Raw genomic sequence first — 22,348 nt, forward strand, 5'->3', positions numbered from 1 at the left:
TAATAGTTAACATCTGTCGCCATGTATAGAAGTTTTTTCTCTTGAGACTTTTTAAGATCTACTCTCTTAGCGACTTTAAAATGTGCAATATAGTATTAGTAAATATAGTTGCCATGCCGTAGGTCACATCCCCGTGACGAATATATTTTATAACTGGGAGTACATACTTTTTGACTCCCTTCACCCATTTTGCCCATTCCGTTACGCCTGCCCCTCAACATCTGGCAACCACCAGTCTGTTCTTTGTTTCTGTGAGCTCTGGGGTTTTTTGCTTTTTTGGTTTCAGATTCCACGTGTAAGTGAGATCATATGGCTTTTGTCTGTGTCTAACATATTTCGCTTAACCATATGGCCTTCAGGGTTCATCCTTGTTGTCACAAATGGCAAGACTTCATTTTCTTTATGACTGAATAATATTTCTTTGTGTGTATATCACATTTTCTTTATCCATTCATCCATCAATGGACAGTGAGGTTTTCTGTAAATAGCGCTGCAATGAACATGGGGGTGCATATATCTTTTTAAATGAGTGTTTTCCTTTTCTTCAGATAAATTCTCAGAAGTAGCGTACTAGATACGATAGTTTTGTTTTTGAGGGACCGCCATGCTGTTTTCCACGGTGTCTGCACCAACTTAGGTCCCGTCAGTAGTGCACAGGGGTTCCTATTTCTCCTCATACTGTCAGACATTTGTTGTTTATCATCTTTTTGATTAACAGCCATCCTCACAGGTGTGAGGTGATAGCTCCTTGTGGTTTTGATTTTCCTTTCCCTGGTGATTAGTGATGTTGAGCATGTTTTCATGTGCCTGTTGGCCATCTGTATGTCTTCTTTGGAAAAATGTCTATTCAGCTCTTCTGCCCAATTTTTTAGTCAGATTTTTCCATTTTTTTGCTATTGAGTTGTATGAATTTTTTATATATTTTGGATATTAACCCATTTCAGATAAATAATTTGCAAATATTTTCTCCTGTTCCGTAGGTTGCCTTTTCATTTTGTTGATGATTTCCTTTGCTCTATAAAAGCTTGTTAGTTTGATATAGTTCCACTTACTTACTTTTGCCTTCATTGCCTTTGCTTTTGGTGTAAGATCCAAAAAAAATCATCCACCAATATCATTGTCAGCAAGCTTACTGCCTGTGTTTTCTTCTGGGAGTATTGTGGTTTCAAGTCTTACATTCATCTCTTTAGTCCCTGTTGAGTTAATTTTTGTGTATGTTGAGAAGAGACTTATCTTCATAAGAGTCTATTATATTTTATTAATTATATCTTTGATCAGTATTCTTCTAAGATTGTAGCCTGTAGAAATAACTGATATATATACAAAATATAGTGGCTTTATATGGAAATAGCCCTTTAAAGAATACAATTTCAGTTGTTGTTTATTCATTTTCAAAGAACAGCTATATCTGAATAACCAAATAGAATATCTGTTTGCTTGATATTATCACTGCTTTAAACATTGTAAGATGAAATTTTAATAGACTTTGTGAAATACGTAAAGTCTTGCTTTTAGACATCCTTGGCATTGGGTTAAGAATGTAACATCAGAATATGTGGAAGCTTTTCATTTTTATTGCTTTCCCTCTATTTTTAAGTTAAAACTAATGTTTCTCTTTTCTGTTTTTTTTGTTTCTATTTTAATTGACTCTCTTGCAGTGAACTTAGGAGGACTTTTACTCCAGGCACTCCTAGAATATTGGCCTAGGACACATGTGAATCCAATAGATGAAGAAGAAAATGAAGTAAATCATGGTTCGTATTTTTATATTAGGATAATTGGTTTTAAAATTACTCTGAAGTTAAGGATATTTAGATTGTTATCCTGAGAATTTTTTTAAAAAATTTTTTTAAGCATTTGCTAAAGTATGACATAATAGTTGGGGTATGCTCAATTTATTGCCCTCCCTTCTACATGCTAAAGAACGTCCATCCAGTCTTAACTGAGATATCGAAGAACTTTTAATTACTACACAAGGTATATGGAATCAATCCTGTGTATTCAGGTGACCTTTGTCCTTGAAAGTAGGCAGCTTAGCAGGTTCATTCTAACAGTATTTCTCAAGGTATCCATGGACCTGCTGGATTTACCTCCAAAGCTAGCTATTTAGCTGCATTGGAAAGCCAGGTTTGTTGTTGTGAGGCATGCCTCACATTGGCCTGAAAGGTAGATATTCCCTAGTCTGATGATCTACCTGATATTGGCTCAAAAAAGCAGCTCCCAATTCAGAAGTGCCAGGGTAAGTGACTGAGTATGTGTAAAGAATTAATGTCATTGAGGACATTCCAAAGCTGTGTGTGCCACAGGCAGCAGCAGTAACTCACTGGGCAGCCCGGGAGAATTTGGAACATATGAGTTTGGCTCAGTCTGATTCAAGAAAGGAGGGGAAAAACTTAAAATATCACAGCTGATACATAACCTTGAGTCCCCCCACTGAGGACTTGCTCTGCTAAAGATTCTCTGAAGATTGCCTATTTGTGGTGGTCAGCAGTGATGAAGCCCTCCTGCCAGAGAGTTTGTTGTGGCTGACTGATTCATCCAGAATAAATTTTGGAGTTTAAATCTGTTTTGCAAGGATGGCATGCCTCTCTGTAAGCCAGTGTCCTGATGTCCCTGTCTGAGAGAGAGCACTGACCCCACACATGATGGCCTTTCTTCTGTCACCTGGCTCGCTTCATTCCCCTTCTGAATTGTACAGTGAACTGTGAGCCAGAGTCAGTGGAAAGATCTGCTCACAGGGTCGAGAAAGCTAGGTTCTGCTGTGGGCTCTGCCGTTTTATCAGCTGTGCAGCTGCGGGCATGCCATTTCCTGTTCTTGACTTGTCTTTCTCCATCTATAACCTGACGGTGCCCTCGGAGGCCCAAGGAGCCAATAAAGACCACGTAATCGAAACAAAGGGCCCCAGGCAGCATCTCTTGAAGGCAGACTTCGGTTGGGGGAGTAAAGAATAAGTCACAGGAAACGTTAAATCATCCTTAGAATCAAATTGGCCTAGTGAAGGCAGGGCAGGACTGAGCCAAGCTCAGGACACGGCTCGCACTACCTGGCTGGTAATCCTGCTGGACCTGCACGACACACAGCGGACCCTCAAGCTGCTTGGGTTATACGAGGTGGGCAGCTCGAGTATTCGGAGGCCTGAAGTGAGTTGTGAGGATAATAGGGATAGATGGACATGGATCCCTCCATTCAGGGACTAGCATTCTGGTTGGACAAAGCACCGCTTACATCTGCATTGTGTGATCAGAGTTGGTGCTGTGAGAGAGTGTTGTTGGGTTGCAGAGGGTGAGATTGCTTCCAGATTCCTTCAGAAAGTAGTTATGAACAAGGGGGAGTCAGCTGCAGAGAGCTGACTGAAATGAAATCTGACTAAAATGAAATCTGCAGAGAGCAATAAAAATGAGTTTATGACCTCTTTGAGATTTTGTTTTTCACTAATACCGTTAGTTGTGGCTGCCATTAAATATAAACTTTGTTTCTGACACAAATTTCTCTGTGCTTGGTGTTTTACCAATCCCCACCCCACCAGCGCCAAAGGAAAGAGCAGATCATTGTTTATAGACTGTTCTAGACTGCCCTGTGGCTGAAGTAGATGGTTATGTTTTTGTTTTAAATCTCAAACATTAATCTCCTCTAAAATGTAATCATTTCTCGTGAGGTATATCGCACATTGCCGTATTTCTTATTTTCAGGAACTTCACTTTGTTTTTTACCTTTATTTCCATCTCTAGCTGACTTACAGGACTTCTTGACTTAAGTCTTGCAATGGTTGGGTCCTGTGGAAACAAAATGTTTAGAGTCCATGTTGTTAGCGCTGACTGGATCCTGACGCCATCTGTGTCTTTTCCTAGTAAACGGGGAGCAGGAGAACCGAGTACAGAAAGGAAATGGCTACTTTCAAGTGCCGCCACACACCCCTGTGATCTTCGGTGAAGCTGGAGGCCGCACCCTCTTCAGGTATGGGTAGGAAGGGCTAAGAGTGCACCCTGTTTGCCCTGAAGTTTTGATTCAAGCAAATGTCTATTAATTTCTAGGGGTGTCTGGGTTTTGGTTTTTCACCTCCCTGAAATAGTTAAGTGTCTGATGCTGTTAGACCCCATCTTAATTCAGAGCTGAGCCTCTAGTGGTAAAATGAGGTTGATACCTTGTGGAGGTTGATAACCTTGCCTCAAGGCAGCTTCTTAGCAGTTTCTGCAGGAAGTGCTTTTTCTCACTTAACCAGCCAGACTGCCAGGGACAGATGACTTCACCAGAAGTCCCCACCCACAGGACAACATCTGAGTAGATAACTTCCCTCAGACCAGGCCAGGGGAGATGGACTGGGCTGCTCCTGGGAACTGTCATGCCCAACAATGGCTCGACCTGAGGTGCAAGGCAGTCCTTCTTGAGGGCCTGCAGGCAAGTGCTAGGCTGGCTTCACCTCCAAGTTGCTAGCCAAGGCCCAGGAAATGTCATGGGAGAAAGCCATGGGCCAGAAGTAAGAAAGCTATTTGTCTTGCCCTTGAGAGCAGAATTCTCTTCCTTGATGGTGATTTCCTGAGAGTGTGGTCACTGAAAACCGCCTGACCCCATGTTGTGCATGGACTACCGTGCACTGTAGCTCTGCTGAGCGACCTCAAGTGCCTTGCCTACACCCAGCTTCCTGTCCTCACCCAGGGGCCCCAACAGGCAGCCACAGTGTCCGTCTGGCCTCGAATCTGGGAGCCTGAGTTTGACAGCTTGCTTTCACTCTTAGCAGAGTGAGTCATTCTGCCTGCCTTCTACTTTATTTCCTCAGCTGTCAGTTGGGGGTGATCCTGAATGAACTCTATAAGCTCCCTCCCTCTAACATTTAATGATAGTGATATTGGGATCCGTGCTTATTTTGTCACTTACTACATGATGGATTATGTTTAGGCTGCTCTGCCGAGATTCTGGGGGTGAGACTGAGTCCATGCTTCTTAATGAGACGGTGCCACAATGGGTAATTGACATCACTGTGGATGTAAGTGTCCTCCACTCCCACTTTGTCCTCTTATTTTTTTCCAAATCATGAAGAAAATTTACTGTATTAAATTGTATAATCTTTGATTGAAACTAGACTGCCAAGTGGAATCCTCTTCTGCTTCTGTGCAGTTCCAAAGCTGCAGAGAAATATTATAATTATGTCTCTTTCTATCTTTATTTTTAATATATAAAATGTGTTTATCAAAGAAAATAATAAATGAATAAGGTGAAATTCCCATCCTTTTCCAAACACTGTCTTCCATTCACTTCCTCTTCTTCTTCCCAGAGGTAGTAAATATTAATAGCTTAATGCCTTCAGGACCTTCTTCTGTGCATACACAAGTATGTGTTTGTGTCTGTATATGTGTGTCTAGATATATGTGATCCATATGTAGGTCATTTTATTTTGCACAGAATTTGCTGTTCTGTACTGTTCTACAACTTGGATGTGTTTTTTTGTTTTGTTTTTCACTTAAAAATATATTTTGGACATTTTTTCATATTAGTGTATGGATCACTTCTTCTTAATGACTGCATATTTTGTTGTATAAATGTACCATGGTTTATTTAGCCAGTCCCTATTAATGGACATTTAGGTTGTACCCAATGTTTTCTGTTAAAAACAATGCTTCAGTGAACATCCTTGTATATATATCTTTGTGTACTTTTTAGGGTAAATTCCTAGAAGTGGAATTGCTGGATCAAAGGGTATGCACATTTTAAATTTCAATGGATACTGCCAAATTGCACTCCACTAAGGGTATACCAGTTTACACTCTCACCAACAGTGTGTGAGTGCCCAGAACCCCACACCCTCACCAATGCTGGATACTTAGAATCTTTGCTGAAAGATAGACATATTGTCTCATTGTTCTAAATTTTTTTAACTTACAGTGAGGTTAAGCATCTTTTCATAGTGGCCATTTTTATTTCTTTTGTAAGTTGCCTGTTTGTATTCTTTACTCGACTTTCTATTGGGTTATTTGTCTTTCTTATTGACTTGTAATAGTTCTTCATACTGAATATTAACCCTTTGACCATTCTCTTGCCTCTTGATTGAATTTTTACTTTGCTCATGATGTCCTTTGGCAGGCAAAAAGTTTTAATTTTTATATGACCAGATTAATCCTTTATGGCTGTGAGTTTCATGTCTTGCTTAGGTATTTCGCACTCCAGAGTAGCAAAAATATTTTCTTGTGTTCTCTTCTAGTATGTTTATGATAATAGTTTGTATCTAGATCATTAAAGTATTAGAATTTATTCTATTTGGTGAATTTATTCTGTTTGGTGTGAAGTGAAGTAAGATGCTAACTTTCTCCAAATGGGTAGCCAGTGTGTCAACACAATTTATTGAATCATCTAAACTTTTCCTACTAATTTGAAATGCTGTTTTATCATATACTAAATTTCTATACACACATAGGTCTGTTTCTAGTTATGTGCTATTGACCAATTTTATGTCTATTTAAAGCCTCATGAAAAGAGATTTAATCTCTAGAACCTTCTAGAAAATTTGTTTTCTGTCCCAGATAAACTTCCAAGAACTTAAAGCCAGTCTGACACCTGATGGATATTCTAGTCTTCTCTAAATTTGAGCTCCCCATAAACCACTACTTCCTTTGAGTGTGAAACTCACTCGGATGCATTGCTGACTTTAGGCCTGTGGCTTATTCCCTGGAGGAAACATCCGAAGAGGATATGACATGGAGGCTCAAAGGGGATTAATCCCCATAGCAAAGATGACCAATTAATTTTATCCTTTATCTAAGTGTATGGTTTACATCATATGGACATCTAGGTGGTTGGCTGAACTTTCCACTCTTATTTGAAACCTCAGACAGACCTCACTCTGATGTCAGAGGTAAAGCAAGTTAGGAGGACTTGATTGACCTTTAGAGGTGGATAATGGACCTTACCAGCATAGAGTGTATGGTTTTGCTCAAAAGTGAATGTTGTGGGTTTCTCTCAAGATACTTAAATTTTTGTTCTGGCATTTGAATGTAGACTTGAGATTTTGGTTTGTATGGCTTAAAGGATTAAAATAAAGTTTGTTTCCCTTTAATACCTTGAATTGTTACTTGAGAAGAGCCATGCTGCCATTTTATACTGCTACTGACACTGCATATGATTTGTCTTTATATATGTTTTATTACAAAATTAAACTTTATACTTTTCTGATACCCTGTCTCTAAGGCTGACATAATTTGAGAGCTTACTATAAATTTCATAGAAAGTCACTTTTAAATGTACAATAGCAATTAACTTATGAATCATGTTTTCACAAGTATTGACATCATTTTAGTTTATCAATTAATAGACACTATTTTACTTTTTTTCACTTTTAATATTTCAGAAAAATATGCCCAAATTCAACAAAATTCCTTTCTACCTCCAACCTCATGCTTCTTCAGGAGCAAAAACCTTAAAAAAGTAAGTAAATGGAGTGTCGTGCAATACTTTGATCTGATTAATTGCCAGAGACTTTTTTATTCCTTATGATTACGTTCATAGCACAGGAGGCAAGTACTAGATCTTAGGCTATTCCATAAAACTGAAGTCATACAATTTAACCATTCACCAAGCATGGGCTTCCCTGGCAGCTCAGCTGATTAAAGAATCCACTTGTGATGCAGGAGAGCCTGGTTTGATTCCTGAGTCGGGAAGATCCACTGGAGAAGGGATAGGCTACCCACTCTAGTATTCTTGAGCTTCCCAGGTGGCTCAGCTGGTAAAGACTCCACCTGCAATCCGTGAAAGCTGGGTTTGATCCCTGGGTTGGATTTAATTAGTTTAATTATTTGTTAGGATTACATTTAGAGCACAGAAGGCAAGCACTAGATCTTAGGCTAATTTCATAATATTGAAAGTATATATAGTTTAACTTGCTTTTAAAGTATGAGCCTGAGCTACTTGATTTGACCATTATTAACTGATGTCAGAGATACAGAAGTAGGTTTGGGGATAAGGAAGTTGCTGAATCTAGTTTTGGACATGTAGAGTTTGTGATGCCTTTGGGACATTGGCGGGAGCTATTGGGTTGGTGGGTTTGGAGATCAGACAAGCAGTTGAAACTCAAAGTCTTGACTATAGGAGGAAGCCCTGGGAGAAATGGGTACATCCATCATCGGAGCCTAATAAGCAACAGGGGCTGCCTTCCCTTTCAGGAGCATTCAGTTTGCCCATGCTCTGGGAAAGTCTTTAAGGGAATAGAACCTAGAAGGCTACTTTTTATGTATATAATCTCACTTATTTGCACATAATCTGTTTTAGGAGAGGACACTATAAGAAATCTGTTGGGAATTCTGAAAATGGATTAAAGCAATGCCTGAGAACATGTATTGGTTTATGTTTCTGTGGTATGATATAGCCTTATCAGATGTTATCACCAAAGAAAATGGGAGAGCGAATAGCCAGTGATTTCCTGATGTCACCATCTGCCCTTGCCTTTTTCAGGGACCGACTTTCTGCTAGTGACATGCTTCAAGTCCGGAAAGTAATGGAACACGTCTATGAGAAAATCATCAACTTGGATAATGAGTCTCAAACCACTAGCTCTTCTAATAATGAAAAACCAGGAGAACAGGAGAAAGAGGAGGATATTGCTGTATTGGCAGAGGAGAAAATTGAGCTTTTGTGCCAGGACCAGGTAAATGGATTGAGGACACCGCCCCCTTGTTTCCAGTGCCGGTGCTCAGACTTTGCTAATGTGGTAGGATTGTGGTTTCCAGATCTGTTGCCTTGCGGGGGTCGGGGGAGGGCTTCTGCTTTTAGAGAGACCTTAAGGAGCGCCGGGTCTCCCATCCATTTGTGAGGCCCTTAGCTTCCATTTACCCTGGGGGCAGTTTTCAGGAAAGGGATAGGAGATTGAAACGTATGCGCAGACAGATGTGGATGTGCTGGTGGATTTTTTTTTCTGAAAAGGAAGCCACATGCTCATCTTGATGTACAGAGCAGCATCTGCTGTGTTAGTTTAAGATCTGAAGAGGAGGTGAGTGGAGCATCTGTGGAAATGCTGTAAATGAGGATTCACTCGAGGCATTTCTTCAGAAGAACGGCTCACCGTGTTGTGTCTGCCCTAGCCACACGAGTTGCACGTCTCCCGTGCCCAGATTCATGCCTGCATGCAGCAAGAGCAGGCCACCAAGCATGGGCAAGGAGAGTTCGGCATTAGCAATAACAGCATAAGGTACTGGATGCCTTTTTCATTATTTATTTTTTGCTGTTCAGGTTTTGGATCCAAATATGGACCTTCGGACAGTGAAACACTTCATATGGAAGAGTGGTGGTGACCTCACCCTCCATTACCGTCAGAAGTCCACGTGAAGGGCGGGCCAGCACTCCTGGGTATTCATTTACTGACCTTCCTCTATGGCCCCAAGAGTAGTCCTAGGAAGCCCAGAGCCCCAGTGGGAACAAGACTTCTAACGACTGATTTGGTATGGACCGAGATTATCTTTCCATTGAAGTGACTAATCAAGATGTAATATAGAAACCAGTCTCCATGTGTAGATTAAGCTGTCCCCAGGGAGGCAGAGTGCCAGAGAAGAGCCCCAAGCAGGCTGTGTGTTGCGAGATGTACTGAGGACTGAAGAGAGGCCAGCACAGATTTTGCTTCCTCCTTTTGTTTCAAAGGACCTTATCTTGATCTGTTAGCACTTGTCAAAGACACACGGTAGGGCCACGTCTGTCACTGTGTTCCAACTCCAATCCCACACACTCGGGAGCTTTTCTAAGTACATTCCATCTACGCAGTACCTATGAAGGCTTTTTCCAAGTTTGTCATTAAAAAAAAACAAGTTGTTTTCACCATTTAAGACAGTTATTTTTAATAGGAATTGGCTGTTGCACAATTCAAGAGCCAGCCCATTTCATAATAGATGATTACTGGTGGGCTTGTTTTTAATACTGCATCTCAGATGTGTTGTAGGCAGATCTGTCGAAACCCCAGGTGCTGGGTCACAGCGCTTGGACTGCCAGCCTGGAGTGCGGCCAGCCTGTGCCCAGCTGGGACGCCTGGACTGCGCGGCGGCCGCAAGGAGGCGCAGCTCTCTCACGCCTTCCTCCACTGTGTTTTCTTTATGGGCAAAACCAAGTGACACCACAGGGTCTTGCCCCAGGTGAGCAGCATGACACCATCAAAACTAAAGACCATGATGAGATCCTGACTTCATTTCAATGCTACCTAATATTTCTGGTGTCAGAGTAAAAGGGTGTCGTAATGAGTTGATTTGATATTCTTGTCCTGGAAGTATACGTTTGTTTTTCCAGTTTTATATGCAGGTTTGTGTTGTACCTGTATCCAGATTTCTTTTCACTGTTCTTTCTAACAATCTAAAGCTTTCATAGAATCATTTGGATCTTGTACAGAATATAACTTATTGGGGATAAACACTTCCAACTTTTGGCAGAAAAAAAACATACTTTGGATCCTCCCCAAGGTCATTTGTACTCGGAATAGAACAATGGTCCACCCTTATAAAACTACATAAGACAAGCCTCCTGTGTGAAGCCAGAAGCACAAGTGCCTTCAGAGGGCAGTTTATTCCAGTCCAGTTGCCTCCCCAGCTTGTGTGTGGCCCATCCCTATAATAGCAGGGACTGTGGAGGGGGTGGGGAAGTTTTCTTTTCTAATCTTCACAGGTTCAGCAGGAGGCAGCTGATGGGCCTGGGTCCAGACTTAACCATTTGAGATACTCTGATCCGCACAACTGTAGAGACAGGGTTCACTCACTGCTGGTCAGCCTCCTTTGGAAAGTGGAGCGGTCATTGCCTCCAGCACTTTGAAGAAGTGAGCAAAGACACGCCACATTTCCAATGAGTCTGTCTCCCTTATGCAGAGAGCAACGGCTTTTTTAAAAACAAAAATCCTTTCTATCTTGAATACAACGGTGCACTTTCGGTGCACATTTTTTAGCAATAGTTGTGAATTAATGGCTAAAAGAAAAAAAAAAAAACTCATTTCCCAGCCCTCAGCTTTGTTTGCACGAAGGGCCCTTGGGCTGAAGGAATGGGTCTCGCTGGGCCATGCTGCCCCGTGTGCTGAGTTCTGAGGGGCGGCTGTGCTCCCTTCCCATCTTAGATCTGACCCCTCTGCCCCAGCATGGTTGTGTTTTTTTGTTGTTCCAGTCAAACCTGTAATAGTTTCCAGAAGATTTGACAGTCTGCAATGCCAAAAGGGTAAAAATCTGTATTTCACAGTTGTATAGAATAAAGGCTTTAGTTAAAATATTTCAAAGTGTATAGTACACATTTATTTCCACTTGTCATTTTCCTTCATAGCAGATTACAGAGAAAGTAAGAAACTTGTGGTTTTGTGTTTACCCTGGACATAATTAGCACTGGTATCTATTTTATCCCCCAATTTGGGGAAGGGAGCGTGTTAACGTGAGGGTGGGAAGAACCAGGTCCCTTGGGTGAGGGTGACCCTGGGTCAGGCCACCAGGTTAGTGAAGGGAAACTGGCTTCAGAATAGGCCTGGCGTGATTCTACTTCCTGGATTCCTGCAGGCAGACACTGGGCTCCCAGACAACCTAGGAACCAGGTTCTGGCACTGGCTCTGGACACAATGCCTCCCTATTCTGCAAGCTTATCAGGTGCTCTGGTAGACCTGACAAAGCTTTGCTTTTTACATGCAGTCACAGTGCAGGAAACTCGAGGTGGTTGCTGATATGGGGCCCTCCCTCCACATCTTTGGTCTCTGCCCCCCCCCAGAGCAGACTCCCTCCATATCTTTGGCCTGGGCCCCTCTATGAGCCTAACAGAGCTCTGAATTCCCTGTAAGGGCACACACTCCAAATCAAATGGTAAAGGTGGGACTTTCAACTGGACTGAGGCTAGAAGGCCAGGCCGGAGGCAGCGTTCATGGTAATCAGCAAGGGCTGTGGGAAGGTGAGGGACTCTGGCCAAAGAGGAGAGGACAAGTGATAAGGATCACCCCTCCACAGAGCCCTCCTCGTGCTGTGGGACCTAGGCAGAGCAAGACACACAACCCAGTCTCAGCCTCCTGAGGCACTGGGGGAGAGGGGAATAGCCCTCTCCTGTACTGTGGGAAGTAGCAGCGGGCCCTGACTCACTCTTGTCCGGGCACCTCATCCCTGCTTGGGGTGGGAGCTGTGTGTAAAGTGCTCCAGGTGGGAGGATGGGCTCTGAGAGCCTGCTTAGGATGGTGAACTTGAATTTGGTAACTATCATTCACCTCTAGGGTGGCTACATGACTTGTATATTTAAAAGAGATGGTTGTAAAAGTTTGGGAGCTGACAGGTGTCCCAGCTGGTGACGCTAGGTCCGCGGGATATAGATGCTGGGGAATCATCACGCCCCAAGCACAGGTGAGTCTCTGCTGAAGGGCCCAGGATTTCCAACCCTCCCTCAGGAGAAGGGGCCAGGTTCACTGGACTCAGTGGTCAGCCTGAGCCAACTGTGCAGACGAGCACAGGGGAAGACGGCAAAGGGGGCGGCAGGGGTCCCCAGGGCTTGGGGGGTGCCCTCCATTACAGATAGGCTGTCTGTAATGGAAAGAATCGAGGCAAGCCCCCGGAACGGTTAGACAACCACTCCACAGCGACCCCTTCTCCCTCACCCCGTCTTCACACCCGCTGGTGCCTGGACTCTGCTGCCTGCCGTGCGGCCACAGTGACTGGAGCAGGAACACGCAGTGGGCCCAAGACCCAAAGATGCCCTTCCCCAAGGCCCACGGCCTCTACCGATGGAAGCTCCATGCCCGACCCAAGCAGCAGAGTCCTCTCCTCCCCCAGCTTCTGGAAAACTGAATCTGGTGCTGTTCCCAGCCCCCTGCTACGCCAGAAGTACTTGTTTGAGATTCTTAGACAAGTGCCCAATTCCCCAAAGCCAGGACCACCAGGCAGAATGACTGCTGGCAGGTTTTCTCTTGGAGACCAGTAGGGTCTGAGTGGACACAAAAGCCCCTGCATTGGCAGAAGACACTGCACGGCCCTCAGCCTCAGCCCAGGAAGCACTAACTCAGGCCACCCAACACAGCACGGCCTGAGCTGCCTCCCACTGCCAGGCCTCGTGAGACGCCGTCAGAGGGCCTGGTTCACAGCCCAGAGTGGTCAGGAGTGGAGAGGGCCTGGCTAGGAGCAGCCCCAGCCTCCACCCCGCAGTCTGGGCTCTCTGGGCTTGCTGGCTCCTCCTCCGCCTGGGCTTCGAGCAGCTCAGCAGACAGCCCATCTTCAGGTGAGGCGGCAGAAGTGAGGCTGTCGGGAAGGGTCAGCTGAGGCAGGTGGTCTGGCTGGGCCTGGGCGCCGGGGCTGTCTGGGAAGGAGACCTCAAACTCGGACCCAGACCAGGTGGCCTCACCTGAAACACACAGGGTGGAGGTGAGGAGGCCCACAGAACCGGGGCCAGTGTGGCCTGGGGCAGTCACCCCACTGACCCCCAGCTCCCACCCCCCGGGGTTGACGGGATGGGATCACCAGCGTACGAGCGCCTTGATGTGGCTGCCCTCCCCCACAGGCAAGCCTCTAACCCGGCTAAGAGACTCAGGGCCTCCTTCGCCACAACCCAGGGTCCCCCCGCAGAGGCGCCAGCCCCTCACCACCACGCTCGTGAGAACCGCTGCTGGAGCAGACATCCTCCAGCCCTGAGGCTGAGACCGCAGGGGGGGTCATCTCTATGGAAGAGGGCAGGCCAGGCCAGACACTGGCGTTGCTGCTGTCCAAGAGGGAGAGGCCAGACACGTCCAGGAAGCCTGGAGGAGACACATGATTCTCTGTTGGCACAGAACCCTGACCGCTGGAAGGCCAGCGCCTCAGGCTCACTGTGCCCAGTCTCTGGGGCATCTGGCCTGGCCTGAGAGTGAAGCCTCAGCTGTTTGTGAAGCCCCCAGCCAGCCCCAGAGGCTCCCCACAGCTGCTTTCTGAGGAAAGAAAGGGGACTGGGGTGGGTGATCACAGGATAGCCCAGTGGCAGAGGGCCCGGGCCCTGCCCTGTGCCCAGTGTGCTGTGTGGCCTTGAGCAGGCCCCCTCTCGCCTCTGGACGGCAGCCTCCCCATCCGCACGCTGATCACATCGTCTGCGACTAGCCCGGCAGGTACGAGATAGCTGCCAACGCCCAGCCCTCAGCTTGCTCTCAGCCTGCTCTGTACCTGGGTCCATGACTCGCTGCAATGGAGGCGGAGGCTGCAGAGGAATCTCCATGGAACGGGGCGGATCTCCAAGGTCTTGAGCGCCCTGGCCAGGACTTTCAGGTCCAGGGGGCTGTTCCTCCGTGGAGGAGTCAGGTGCCTGCAGCAAGGCCTAAGGGGAGCCAGGGAAAAAGAGGCATCAGAGGGCCCTGTCAGGACAGGGCTAGTCCAGCCCAACTCCTAGCCCATACCTACCCCGGGAGCACCACTCAGCTCACAGGAGCAAAGAGCCTTGGGGGTCTATTGCTTGCTCTACAGCAGATGTGCAGTCAGGCAAGAGGGGCCCAGCTGGCCTCCCCTGAGGTGCCAACATGGACTTGGGGTCCCCTTCCCACTCTGCTGAGCAGCCCTGTCTGTGGCCCCCTGGCATAGTCCATGCCTGGAGAGTAGTCTCCGAGTGCCCGCATGCAGACCCCAGGCACCAGCCTGATGCCCAGAGGCACTTGGACCAGACACACAGTCCCTGGCCTAACTTTCCGATAGACTCAGGGAGGCACAAGACAAGGCCCTGCCCACCCCGAGCCTCAGTTTCCCAGTCGTGAAATGAAAATGACAACCAGTGCCTCGCACTCCCCTCACCTGCAGACCCAAGTAGCAAGAAAACCGAAGCAGGTTGCACGGTCCCGGGACCGGCCCCATCTGCTCCCCCTGGGTCCCACAGGCCGGGGGGCTTCCCAAGGGCTCCACAGATAGGCTCCTGGTGAGGACAGCCCCAGTCTCCTTTCCCAGCTGCAGGCCCCTCTGCCCACATGAAACTCCCTTCTTGCCCAGCTGGCCAGTGCTCCCCACGTACCTCCACGTAGTCACCCTGTTTGGAGCCTGTCTCCAGGCCAAAAGGGGCAGGAGAGTCCTGGGGGCCGGGTCCAGGCGGTGGGGCACCAGGTGGTGGGGCACTGGGTGGCGGGCCACCAGGCGGCTTCTTGTGGTGGCTGGGGGGCTGGGTTGGGATCCGGTGCAGATACCCGTAACCAATACCACACCCCAGGCTGCCAAAGGCCAGAAACGCCTTCCTGGGCTTGTCCCACAGCCCTCTCTACCCCTGCCACCCCCACCCACCAGCAATGAGAGGGTCTCCTAGACCAACATCAGCCTCAGGACCCCTGGGCCCAGGGCCCAGCCCTCCACCCCCACCGTGGGACTCAAGGTCCATGCCCACTGGCCAGGCGCCCCCCAGAGCCCCAACCCGCAGCCCTCCGATCCCAGGAAGTACCTGCCCTCTCCACCCCAGGCTGCATTGGGGGTGACAGTCACCTCCCGGCAGGAGTCAGACTCAGAATTGTAAACCATCAGCTTCAAGGGCTTCCCCTCGTGGGACTCGATGAGCGAGAAGAAGTCCTCGGACTACGACAGACACACAGCACCTAAGCCCTGTTCCCACTCTGGGATGGGAAGCCTCACAAGACAAGACACTTCTCACGGGCAACACCCCATCCAGGGGGCCGGGGGAGCAGGGAGGAAAGGCCGCCCTTCCTCACCTCCTGGAGGACCTGGTCCGAGCCCACGACGTAGTCTGTGTAGGGGCGCAGGCCTGCGAGGGCGGCAGGTGAAGAGGGTTCCACATCCTGAGCAAAAAGAATCATGAATTATCCAACTGTCAGCCTTGCTACTGGGGGGCAGCGGGTGGAGAGCTGTGTCTTCAGGTGGTGAGTAGTATACCTGTCCTCCGTCCCCAGGCCAAGACCTCAAGCCGCCCCGCCACGCACCGCCCAGCCCCTTGTTCCCCTGCCTCCCCCAGTCCACAGTCTGCCCAGCAGAGGGCAGCACTGCGTCACGGCTCACCTTACAGCTCCCGCATCTGACCACCCGAACCAACTCCAGCCTCCCCCCGCTGCTAGCTGGGGCGCTGAAGACAGACACTTTACTCCTCTGCCCCAGTTTCCCCACAGTTAAAAGTAGGATATACAGTACTTAGGCCAAAGGTTGCTGAGAAGACCAAAAAAAAAATACATGTACAGAATGAAAACCACACCTTGTCCCACAGTAAACGCCCCACTTTATTGCTGTTACTGCTGCAGGCATAGCGCTGAAAACCTCAGGGTAGGGGGGAGGTTAAAGGCAAGGGTGGTGAGAAGCAGGTGCAAGGATTGCCTTCTCCCTTGGAAAGCTCCACTGCCCCCTCCCACTCTCCCAAGAAACGTGGAAGGATCTGCATCACCACCCCCGCATTGCATTCATGGACAAACTGAGTAAGGCCAGCCAAAAAGGTTGAGAAGACTCCCGCAAGGAGTCAGTGAGCAACAGAGCCAACTAGAAACCAAATCAGCCCGTTTCTAGCTCAGGGCTCCTTCCATCCATCAAGCTGCAGGACCGCGCGTTCGAGAACCTGGGCACAATCAGTGACTGTGCATGTTACGTGTGCATGTATGTCTGTGGATGAACACTAACAGCAACAGCTGTGACAACTCAGTCACGGAGATTCACTACGGTTCAGACCCCAGGCACCAGTCGAGTGCCCGAAGGGGCTTCTCAGGGGACCTGCCCCAAAAAACATATTACTGGTGCACCCTAGAGTATACCAGAAAAAAACACTCTTTTTAGATAAGGACTAAAGCAGCAGCAGGATTTCCCAGGTGGCACAGCGGTAAAGAATCTGCCTGCCAACGTAGGAGACACAGGTTCAGTCCCGGGGTCGGGAAGATCCCCTGGAAGAGGGCATGGCAGCTCACTCCAGTGTTCTTGCCTGGAGAATCCCATGGACAGAGGAGTCTGGTGGGCTACAGTCCACGGGGTTGCAGAATCAGACACGACTTAGCGACTGAACAATGCAAAGCAGTAATAGCAGCATTCTGGCAGCACAACCACCCTTCCAGCAGATGGTGGCCCCATCTTTCCAAAGAAGAAAGCCAGGTCTAGCGTGTAAGAAATCCCCCAAAGTCAGAGGGCCCTGCTCAGGGGATGAGGAGTTGCCCTCTCTGGGACCCTGGATCAGGGAGCCCACACCCTGCCCTCAGAACCCCCTGACAGGCCCACTGGCTGCTGGCCTTTCCTAGGGGGCCTCCCCACACCCACCCCCAGGGACCCCCCGCCACGCCCCCACTCACCAGCACGTGCCACACGTGCTCGCTGGCGCGGCGGCAGCTGCAGAAGCGGACGCTGGCGCCCAGCAGGCCCTGGCCGCCCCACATGTTGCTGGGGACCACCTCCACCTCACGCACTCTCATGGTCTTCATGCTGAACACCTCCAGCTTCACGGGCTTCTCCACGTTGGCCCTCAGCAGGGCCTTGAGCGTGTCATTCTCCTTGTTCTGCAAGGGCAGCAGGGCTGACCCCTGGAGCCCCCCGCCAACGCCCAGCCAGACCCCCCAGACAAGTCTGGCTCTGATATAGGGCGAGGGCCCTGGGGGCCAGCTGCCCCCGAGAGACCTGGTGCAGGGCTGGGTCCACAGGTCAGGGCTGGGCCTGCAGCCACTGGACCCCCAGCATCCCTAAGCCCTGCTAAACCTTCCTCCCTCGGGGCCCCCAGAAAACACCACAAAGTAAGCAAAGAGCCGCCTGAGTCCAGAGCACTGCCGCACGGCCCACTCTGAGAGGCCCCTTCCAGAGCCCTCACCCCTCTGGGCAGGCCTGGAGGCTTTGTGGACAGTGCCAGGAGTCCCCCTGCCTCCGGCCCACCCCAGAGGGACCAAGGGCTAAACTCCAGGCAGGGCCCCCATCAGGCTCACTGTTGCCCTGGAAGAAGGGGAGATGGGGTTTGGTCTCCAGGGCTGGGGTTCCCAAGCGACAGCAGGATGGACAGACGGGCAGGCGGACACACACACACACACACGCACACACACACACACGCACACGGCAGAGGCAGGAGGGGGGCCTCACCAGTCTTGAGTGCCCGATGGTGATGATGAAGTCGAAGTAGGGCTCCAGGCCTGCCTGCTGGGCAGGGGAGTTCTCCTGCACCTGTGCAGCACAGAGGCTATGGTCACTGTGCTGACCCCAGGGCTCTCCCAGAAACGCCCAGCCCTCAGTTCTAGAAACCGCTCCACTCCCCCTGTCCCAGAGAGGACACAGACCCCAGCGTGAACTGGGCCAGGCGGGCCGCACATGGGCACAGCCAAGGCTGACGCCATCCTCTCTCACTGCTTTCCTGGGCTTATGTTTTCCTCTTTCAGAAAACGACTCTTTCCAGGTCGTGATCCACAGACTACGCCTCCAGACAGCCTCACAGAAAGAGCCCAGGGCAGGAGGCCACGGGGAGGCTGGGTGACTCAGACGCTGCCCCAGAGGCCTGCGCTGGGGCCACTGGAGAGCCAGAAAGGTTTACCAGAAAGGTTCAGATGTGGACCGGAACGGAGTGCCCTGGGGTCGTGCCCAGAAACACAGGAGTGGGGAAGGCAGCCTGTGGCCAGATCCAGAGGGCCCCTGCCCTGTGGTGACAGATCCAGGCAGGGTTGAGGAGGGCTGGTGGAGGAGAACAGACCCCCGGGGTTGGGCATGAGCCTGAGCCAGGAAGCCTGGTGAGCAGCACACAGTTCCCTTTGCCATCCAACCTCCCCACAGCACACCAGCCCCTCCAGCAGCAAGTCCCAGCCCAAGGCTGACCCTGTGCTGCCTCGCACTCCCAGACTCCCTGCAGTCTCCAAAAACACAACAGCCAGGCTTGCCGCTCTGGTGGAAATCCGTCTCAAAGGCACCATTCACAGAGCCTCGCTCAGACAATGCAGCCTTTATCCCCAGTTTTGGACCGCAGGTGGGCCGCAGGCCCTCCAGCCTTTGGCTGTGAGCACTTGAAGCCCAGTGTCAACCAGGCCCCCAAGCCCTGGGACTCAGGTGGCCTCAGGTTCTGGATGCCTGCTTGAGGGGAAGGCCCCGTGGCTTCTGCCACTCCCCAGGCCCTCCAATCGCACAGTCCCCAGACTGAAGGAACCCTCAGCGCTGAGGCTGTGGATCCAGGCCAGTTTGCCCCTGGGATTAGGGCTCCCTCCTCACAGCAGTACCAACAGAGCCTCTCCTTGCCACTTCTAGAAGCTGCCACAGCTTCTACTGAGAATGAGCCCAGAAACCCAACTCCACCCTAGTTGGCCTTGCCCAGAGGGCTGCTCCTGGGAGCCTGCTTCGCCATCCCTTCAGGGGAAAGTCTGGGAAGAGGTAGCTTTTCAGCAGAGGGCAGTTCATCCGGGAAAGCTGCTCCTCCCTGCTGTGGGCCACTCCACCCCACCTCCGCCGGGTAAGGCCCTGGCTCCAGAGCAGGCTGGTCGCCCTGTACCCTCCTCCACCCAATGTCCGCCGCTCTCCGTCATCCAAGGCTCAGGCCCCCAGTGCGCAGGCTCTCCTCCCAGCCCACCCTGCGCCTCCACCTCCTCGCTCCTGCGGCCTTGCTCTTGGTCTGGTGGCACCTCCCCTGCCTCTGCCCTGGGCCTTGCCGTCGCCCACTATGGCTCCACAGCAGGAAGCATCTGGGATGCTGCCCGCCGCACCTCCAGTCCCGCAGCAAGTGCCCCCCTCTGCTGGCTTTCTCCTGGGGATTCCTGACACCCCCAACCCCACAGCCCTACACGTGTACTGCTTTCCTAACCCGCTCCCCAACCCCCATCAGCGCACCTAGAGCAGTTAACCGCACGATGGCAGCTCGCACCTTCTGAGGACTGGCTGGGCGCCAGGCGAGCGCACAACCTGCTTTCCCCGTCTCACTAACCCCAACTGACAGCGGAGGAAAAGCACTCCGCTATTCAACAGCTGCCTGACCCCAGGAAACCCGACCCAGAGCTTGTTCCTGCCCACAGCCCTGCAACAGCTCCCCGAGGGCAGTGACTTCTCCACCGTGCTCTGCATATGTGGGAAGGCCAACAGTCAGAGAAAGCAGCCCAGTTGTTCTTTGTCTGGTTTTCTTTTTACTATTAAGGAGGCAACATGACACTTCTACTTAAAACCTCCTGATGGTACCATACCTCATCATTAAATCCTAAATCCCCAGGACAACACACAAGGCCCCACGCAATGTGGCCTCATCCTTTCCCTCACAAGGGCCTGGCCATTCAAGCACACCAGTCCCAGCTCCTCACTGCTGAAGCTTAGTAAGCATAATCCTACCTCAGCGTCTCCCTTCGCCCTGAACGCTCTTCCCCCACGTGTGTGTGTGTGTGTGTGTGTGTGTGTAAAACATTTTATATATATATATAAAACAGGAAAAAACTTACCGTGGAACTATTAAAGACCAATGATTTGAAGAAGGAAAGAAAATGATCAAGCAGATTTAAAAGCTATGCAGGGGTAGTCAATTGCAAGAGTGACCAGATAAACTTCACCTAGCCTACTGTTCACTCCTTATTTCTGAGTGTCGGCTCAAACGTGACTTGATCAGAGGCCTTTCCTGACCCCTCTATCCAAAACAGCACCCACTCATCTGGACCCCTTGCCCTGCTTTATTTTTCTCTCTAGCAATGGTCACCACCTACCATACATTTCCATTTCTAGGCTGCTCCCTCCTCTCCTGGCTGGCACCCAAATGTAAACTCCATAAGAAAAGGGACAATGTCTCTTCTGCTCACTGCTTTATCTCCAGTGCCCATAGCGTATGTGCTCAAAGTCACTGTTTTTGGCTCTAAGGCTATACTGTACAACACAGGGCACATAGCAAATATTTTTATATAATAACTATAAATAGAGCACAGCCTTTTAAAATTGTGTATCTCTATTGTATGCATATGTAAAATTGTACAACTATACTTTAATTAAAAAAATAAAGCTGCACATATGAAATGAAAAAAAATAAATGTTTTGTAAATGAAAACCCAGTTCCTCAAACTTTCCACTCTGTCCCTCTCCAACCGGCCCTTCTTGTCTTCACTCCTAGCATCCACTCCCACCCCCTGTCAACAGCCTTAATTTGCTTTCCATCAAACCTGTTGGAAGACCCTTCTGGCTGCATGCATTTCACTGTCCACTTTTTCCGCTTGGTACCACATCATGGTGTCCACTTGGGAAAGCCCATCAGCAAGCACAAATCCTGTTACCTCCGGGTCCTGGAGCCATCCTGCCTTTCCTTTTAGCAAACCTCTTCTTTGGTCCCCACTCTTATTCCCCAACCCTGCGCCGCCTCGTTGTCAACACAGCCTCCTATGACAACAGTAAAGACCACTCAAAAGTAAGGCGTCAAACTGACAAGCTACGCCCATCTCTGCAGCCATCCACCTGCGCACAAGCCAAAAGGGAGTCTGGCCCACCTGCGCTCCGGAGACCGAGACCCGCCTGCCCCTCTCTCCTCTGTTACAGCCCCGCCCTCTCCGAGGTACTAATCACCCCAGATCTCCATCTGGCCGCGGACCCCTCTCCCCGCCTTCAGGCCCTGGAACTCACTCCATCTCCACTGTCCTCGCGACTGCTCATCAGGCTTCTTTGTGGCAACACGGATGACACACTCTCTGCTGCGGCCCTACGGCGCTTCTCCGCGGTGTTCCACTTGGGGACCCTCCCCCTGCAGCAAATCTATCCCCGAGCCCTCTGCCGCATTCTCTCTGCTCTCCCGCTCCCACTTTCCCTGTCTGGTTCTCACTGGTCTTCGACCTCTCGAAGCCTTTCGACCCCGAGAAGCGTGGGATGAGAGCCAGTGGACTCCCCGGCAGTTGGCGACCCCCTGGATCCAAGAGCGCAGACGGCCGGGGACTGCGCTTAGCTGGCTCTTTCCTCAGGCCCAACATGGAGCGCAGTGCACAACAGGCGATCATAAGTGTGTTCATACAAGTGCACAAACTCTTCCTGACTGAACCTGGGGCGCTCACTCTCCCCCTGGGAGAAGTGCCATTCCGGAGCGGCCCGACTCCACCAGGAAACGCTCCCGCTTCCTGCAGAGCTGGCACTTGGGGCTGGCGCCGGGCCGACCGCGGCCGCAGGCGGGCCGGGACCCAGGGGTGCCACGGCGCCTTCTCTCGGCGACGGTTCCCACCGGGAAGGGGTACCACCCTCCCCCGGGAGGCCACCCAGCGCCGAGACCCCGCGGCTGCCGCCTCCGGGCCGGCGATCCGGCGTTCCCGCGCGTCGGAGCGGGTGCCGCGCCAAGACCTCCAGCGCCGCAGGGGCGACTCACCCCGTGCAGGTGGAAGCCCTCGGCGCCGCCCGCGGGCTGCTCGGCGCTGGCGCCCAGGCCCATGGCCACGGTCAGCTCGGGCGACAGTGCCTGGGGACCGCGACGCCTACGCGGGAGGCCCAACCAGCAGCCCCCAGCGCGGACTCGCCCTCTCGGCGCTCGACTACCCGCGCCTTGTCACGTGGGCGCATGGCCACGCCC

At 50.3% G+C, this 22,348-nt stretch overlaps 2 protein-coding genes across 8 annotated transcripts in view; one reads left to right on the plus strand and one right to left on the minus strand.

The window, feature by feature from the left end:
• The window catches only part of WDR48 (WD repeat domain 48), a 47,031-nt gene extending 35,819 nt beyond the window's left edge, over positions 1 to 11,212 (plus strand). For 2 of the 4 annotated variants that reach the window (XM_060402088.1, XM_060402089.1), the window contains exons 14-20: positions 1,659 to 1,754; positions 3,850 to 3,955; positions 4,895 to 4,982; positions 5,657 to 5,692; positions 7,338 to 7,414; positions 8,438 to 8,630; positions 9,212 to 11,212. In XM_060402088.1, the coding sequence (XP_060258071.1) occupies positions 1,659 to 1,754; positions 3,850 to 3,955; positions 4,895 to 4,982; positions 5,657 to 5,692; positions 7,338 to 7,414; positions 8,438 to 8,630; positions 9,212 to 9,307 (692 nt within the window). In that variant the 3' untranslated portion in view covers positions 9,308 to 11,212. The remainder of the gene's footprint in view (positions 1 to 1,658; positions 1,755 to 3,849; positions 3,956 to 4,894; positions 4,983 to 5,656; positions 5,693 to 7,337; positions 7,415 to 8,437; positions 8,631 to 9,211) is intronic. The other 2 variants (XM_042236513.1, XM_012099396.4) reach the window with 1 other exon arrangement.
• On the minus strand, positions 11,213 to 22,301 carry GORASP1 (golgi reassembly stacking protein 1). Of its 4 annotated transcripts, none has more exons than XM_015102261.4 (9): positions 22,148 to 22,301; positions 17,944 to 18,024; positions 17,172 to 17,375; positions 15,606 to 15,692; positions 15,341 to 15,471; positions 14,924 to 15,116; positions 14,092 to 14,242; positions 13,542 to 13,694; positions 11,213 to 13,303 (listed from the first exon to the last, which is right to left on the minus strand). In XM_015102261.4, the coding sequence occupies exons 1-9, from the start codon at positions 22,208 to 22,210 to the stop codon at positions 13,041 to 13,043; spliced, it is 1,326 nt and encodes a 441-aa protein (XP_014957747.2). In that variant the 5' UTR covers positions 22,211 to 22,301; the 3' UTR covers positions 11,213 to 13,040. The 4 variants fall into 4 exon arrangements, with proteins under 4 accessions (XP_014957747.2, XP_027813826.1, XP_042092454.1 ...); XM_027958025.3 differs by lacking the exon at positions 22,148 to 22,301 and adding an exon at positions 21,421 to 21,616; XM_042236520.2 differs by lacking the exon at positions 22,148 to 22,301 and adding an exon at positions 21,078 to 21,280.
• Between the last annotated feature and the right edge of the window lie 47 nt (positions 22,302 to 22,348).

This window comes from Ovis aries, chromosome 19 (assembly GCF_016772045.2).
Source record: "Ovis aries strain OAR_USU_Benz2616 breed Rambouillet chromosome 19, ARS-UI_Ramb_v3.0, whole genome shotgun sequence".
NCBI classification, from domain to species: domain Eukaryota; kingdom Metazoa; phylum Chordata; class Mammalia; order Artiodactyla; family Bovidae; genus Ovis; species Ovis aries.

Excerpts from the sequence above, each read along its gene's own strand:
- GORASP1 (XM_015102261.4), bottom strand. The coding sequence starts at position 22,210 with ATGGGCCTGGGCGCCAGCGCCGAGCAGCCCGCGGGCGGCGCCGAGGGC. Across the intron at positions 15,472-15,605 it reads CGGACCAGGTCCTCCAGGAG|TCCGAGGACTTCTTCTCGCT; the intron begins GTGAGGAAGGGC and ends TGTCTGTCGTAG. Across the intron at positions 13,695-14,091 it reads GCAGCGAGTCATGGACCCAG|GCTTCCTGGACGTGTCTGGC; the intron begins GTACAGAGCAGG and ends TGTCTCCTCCAG.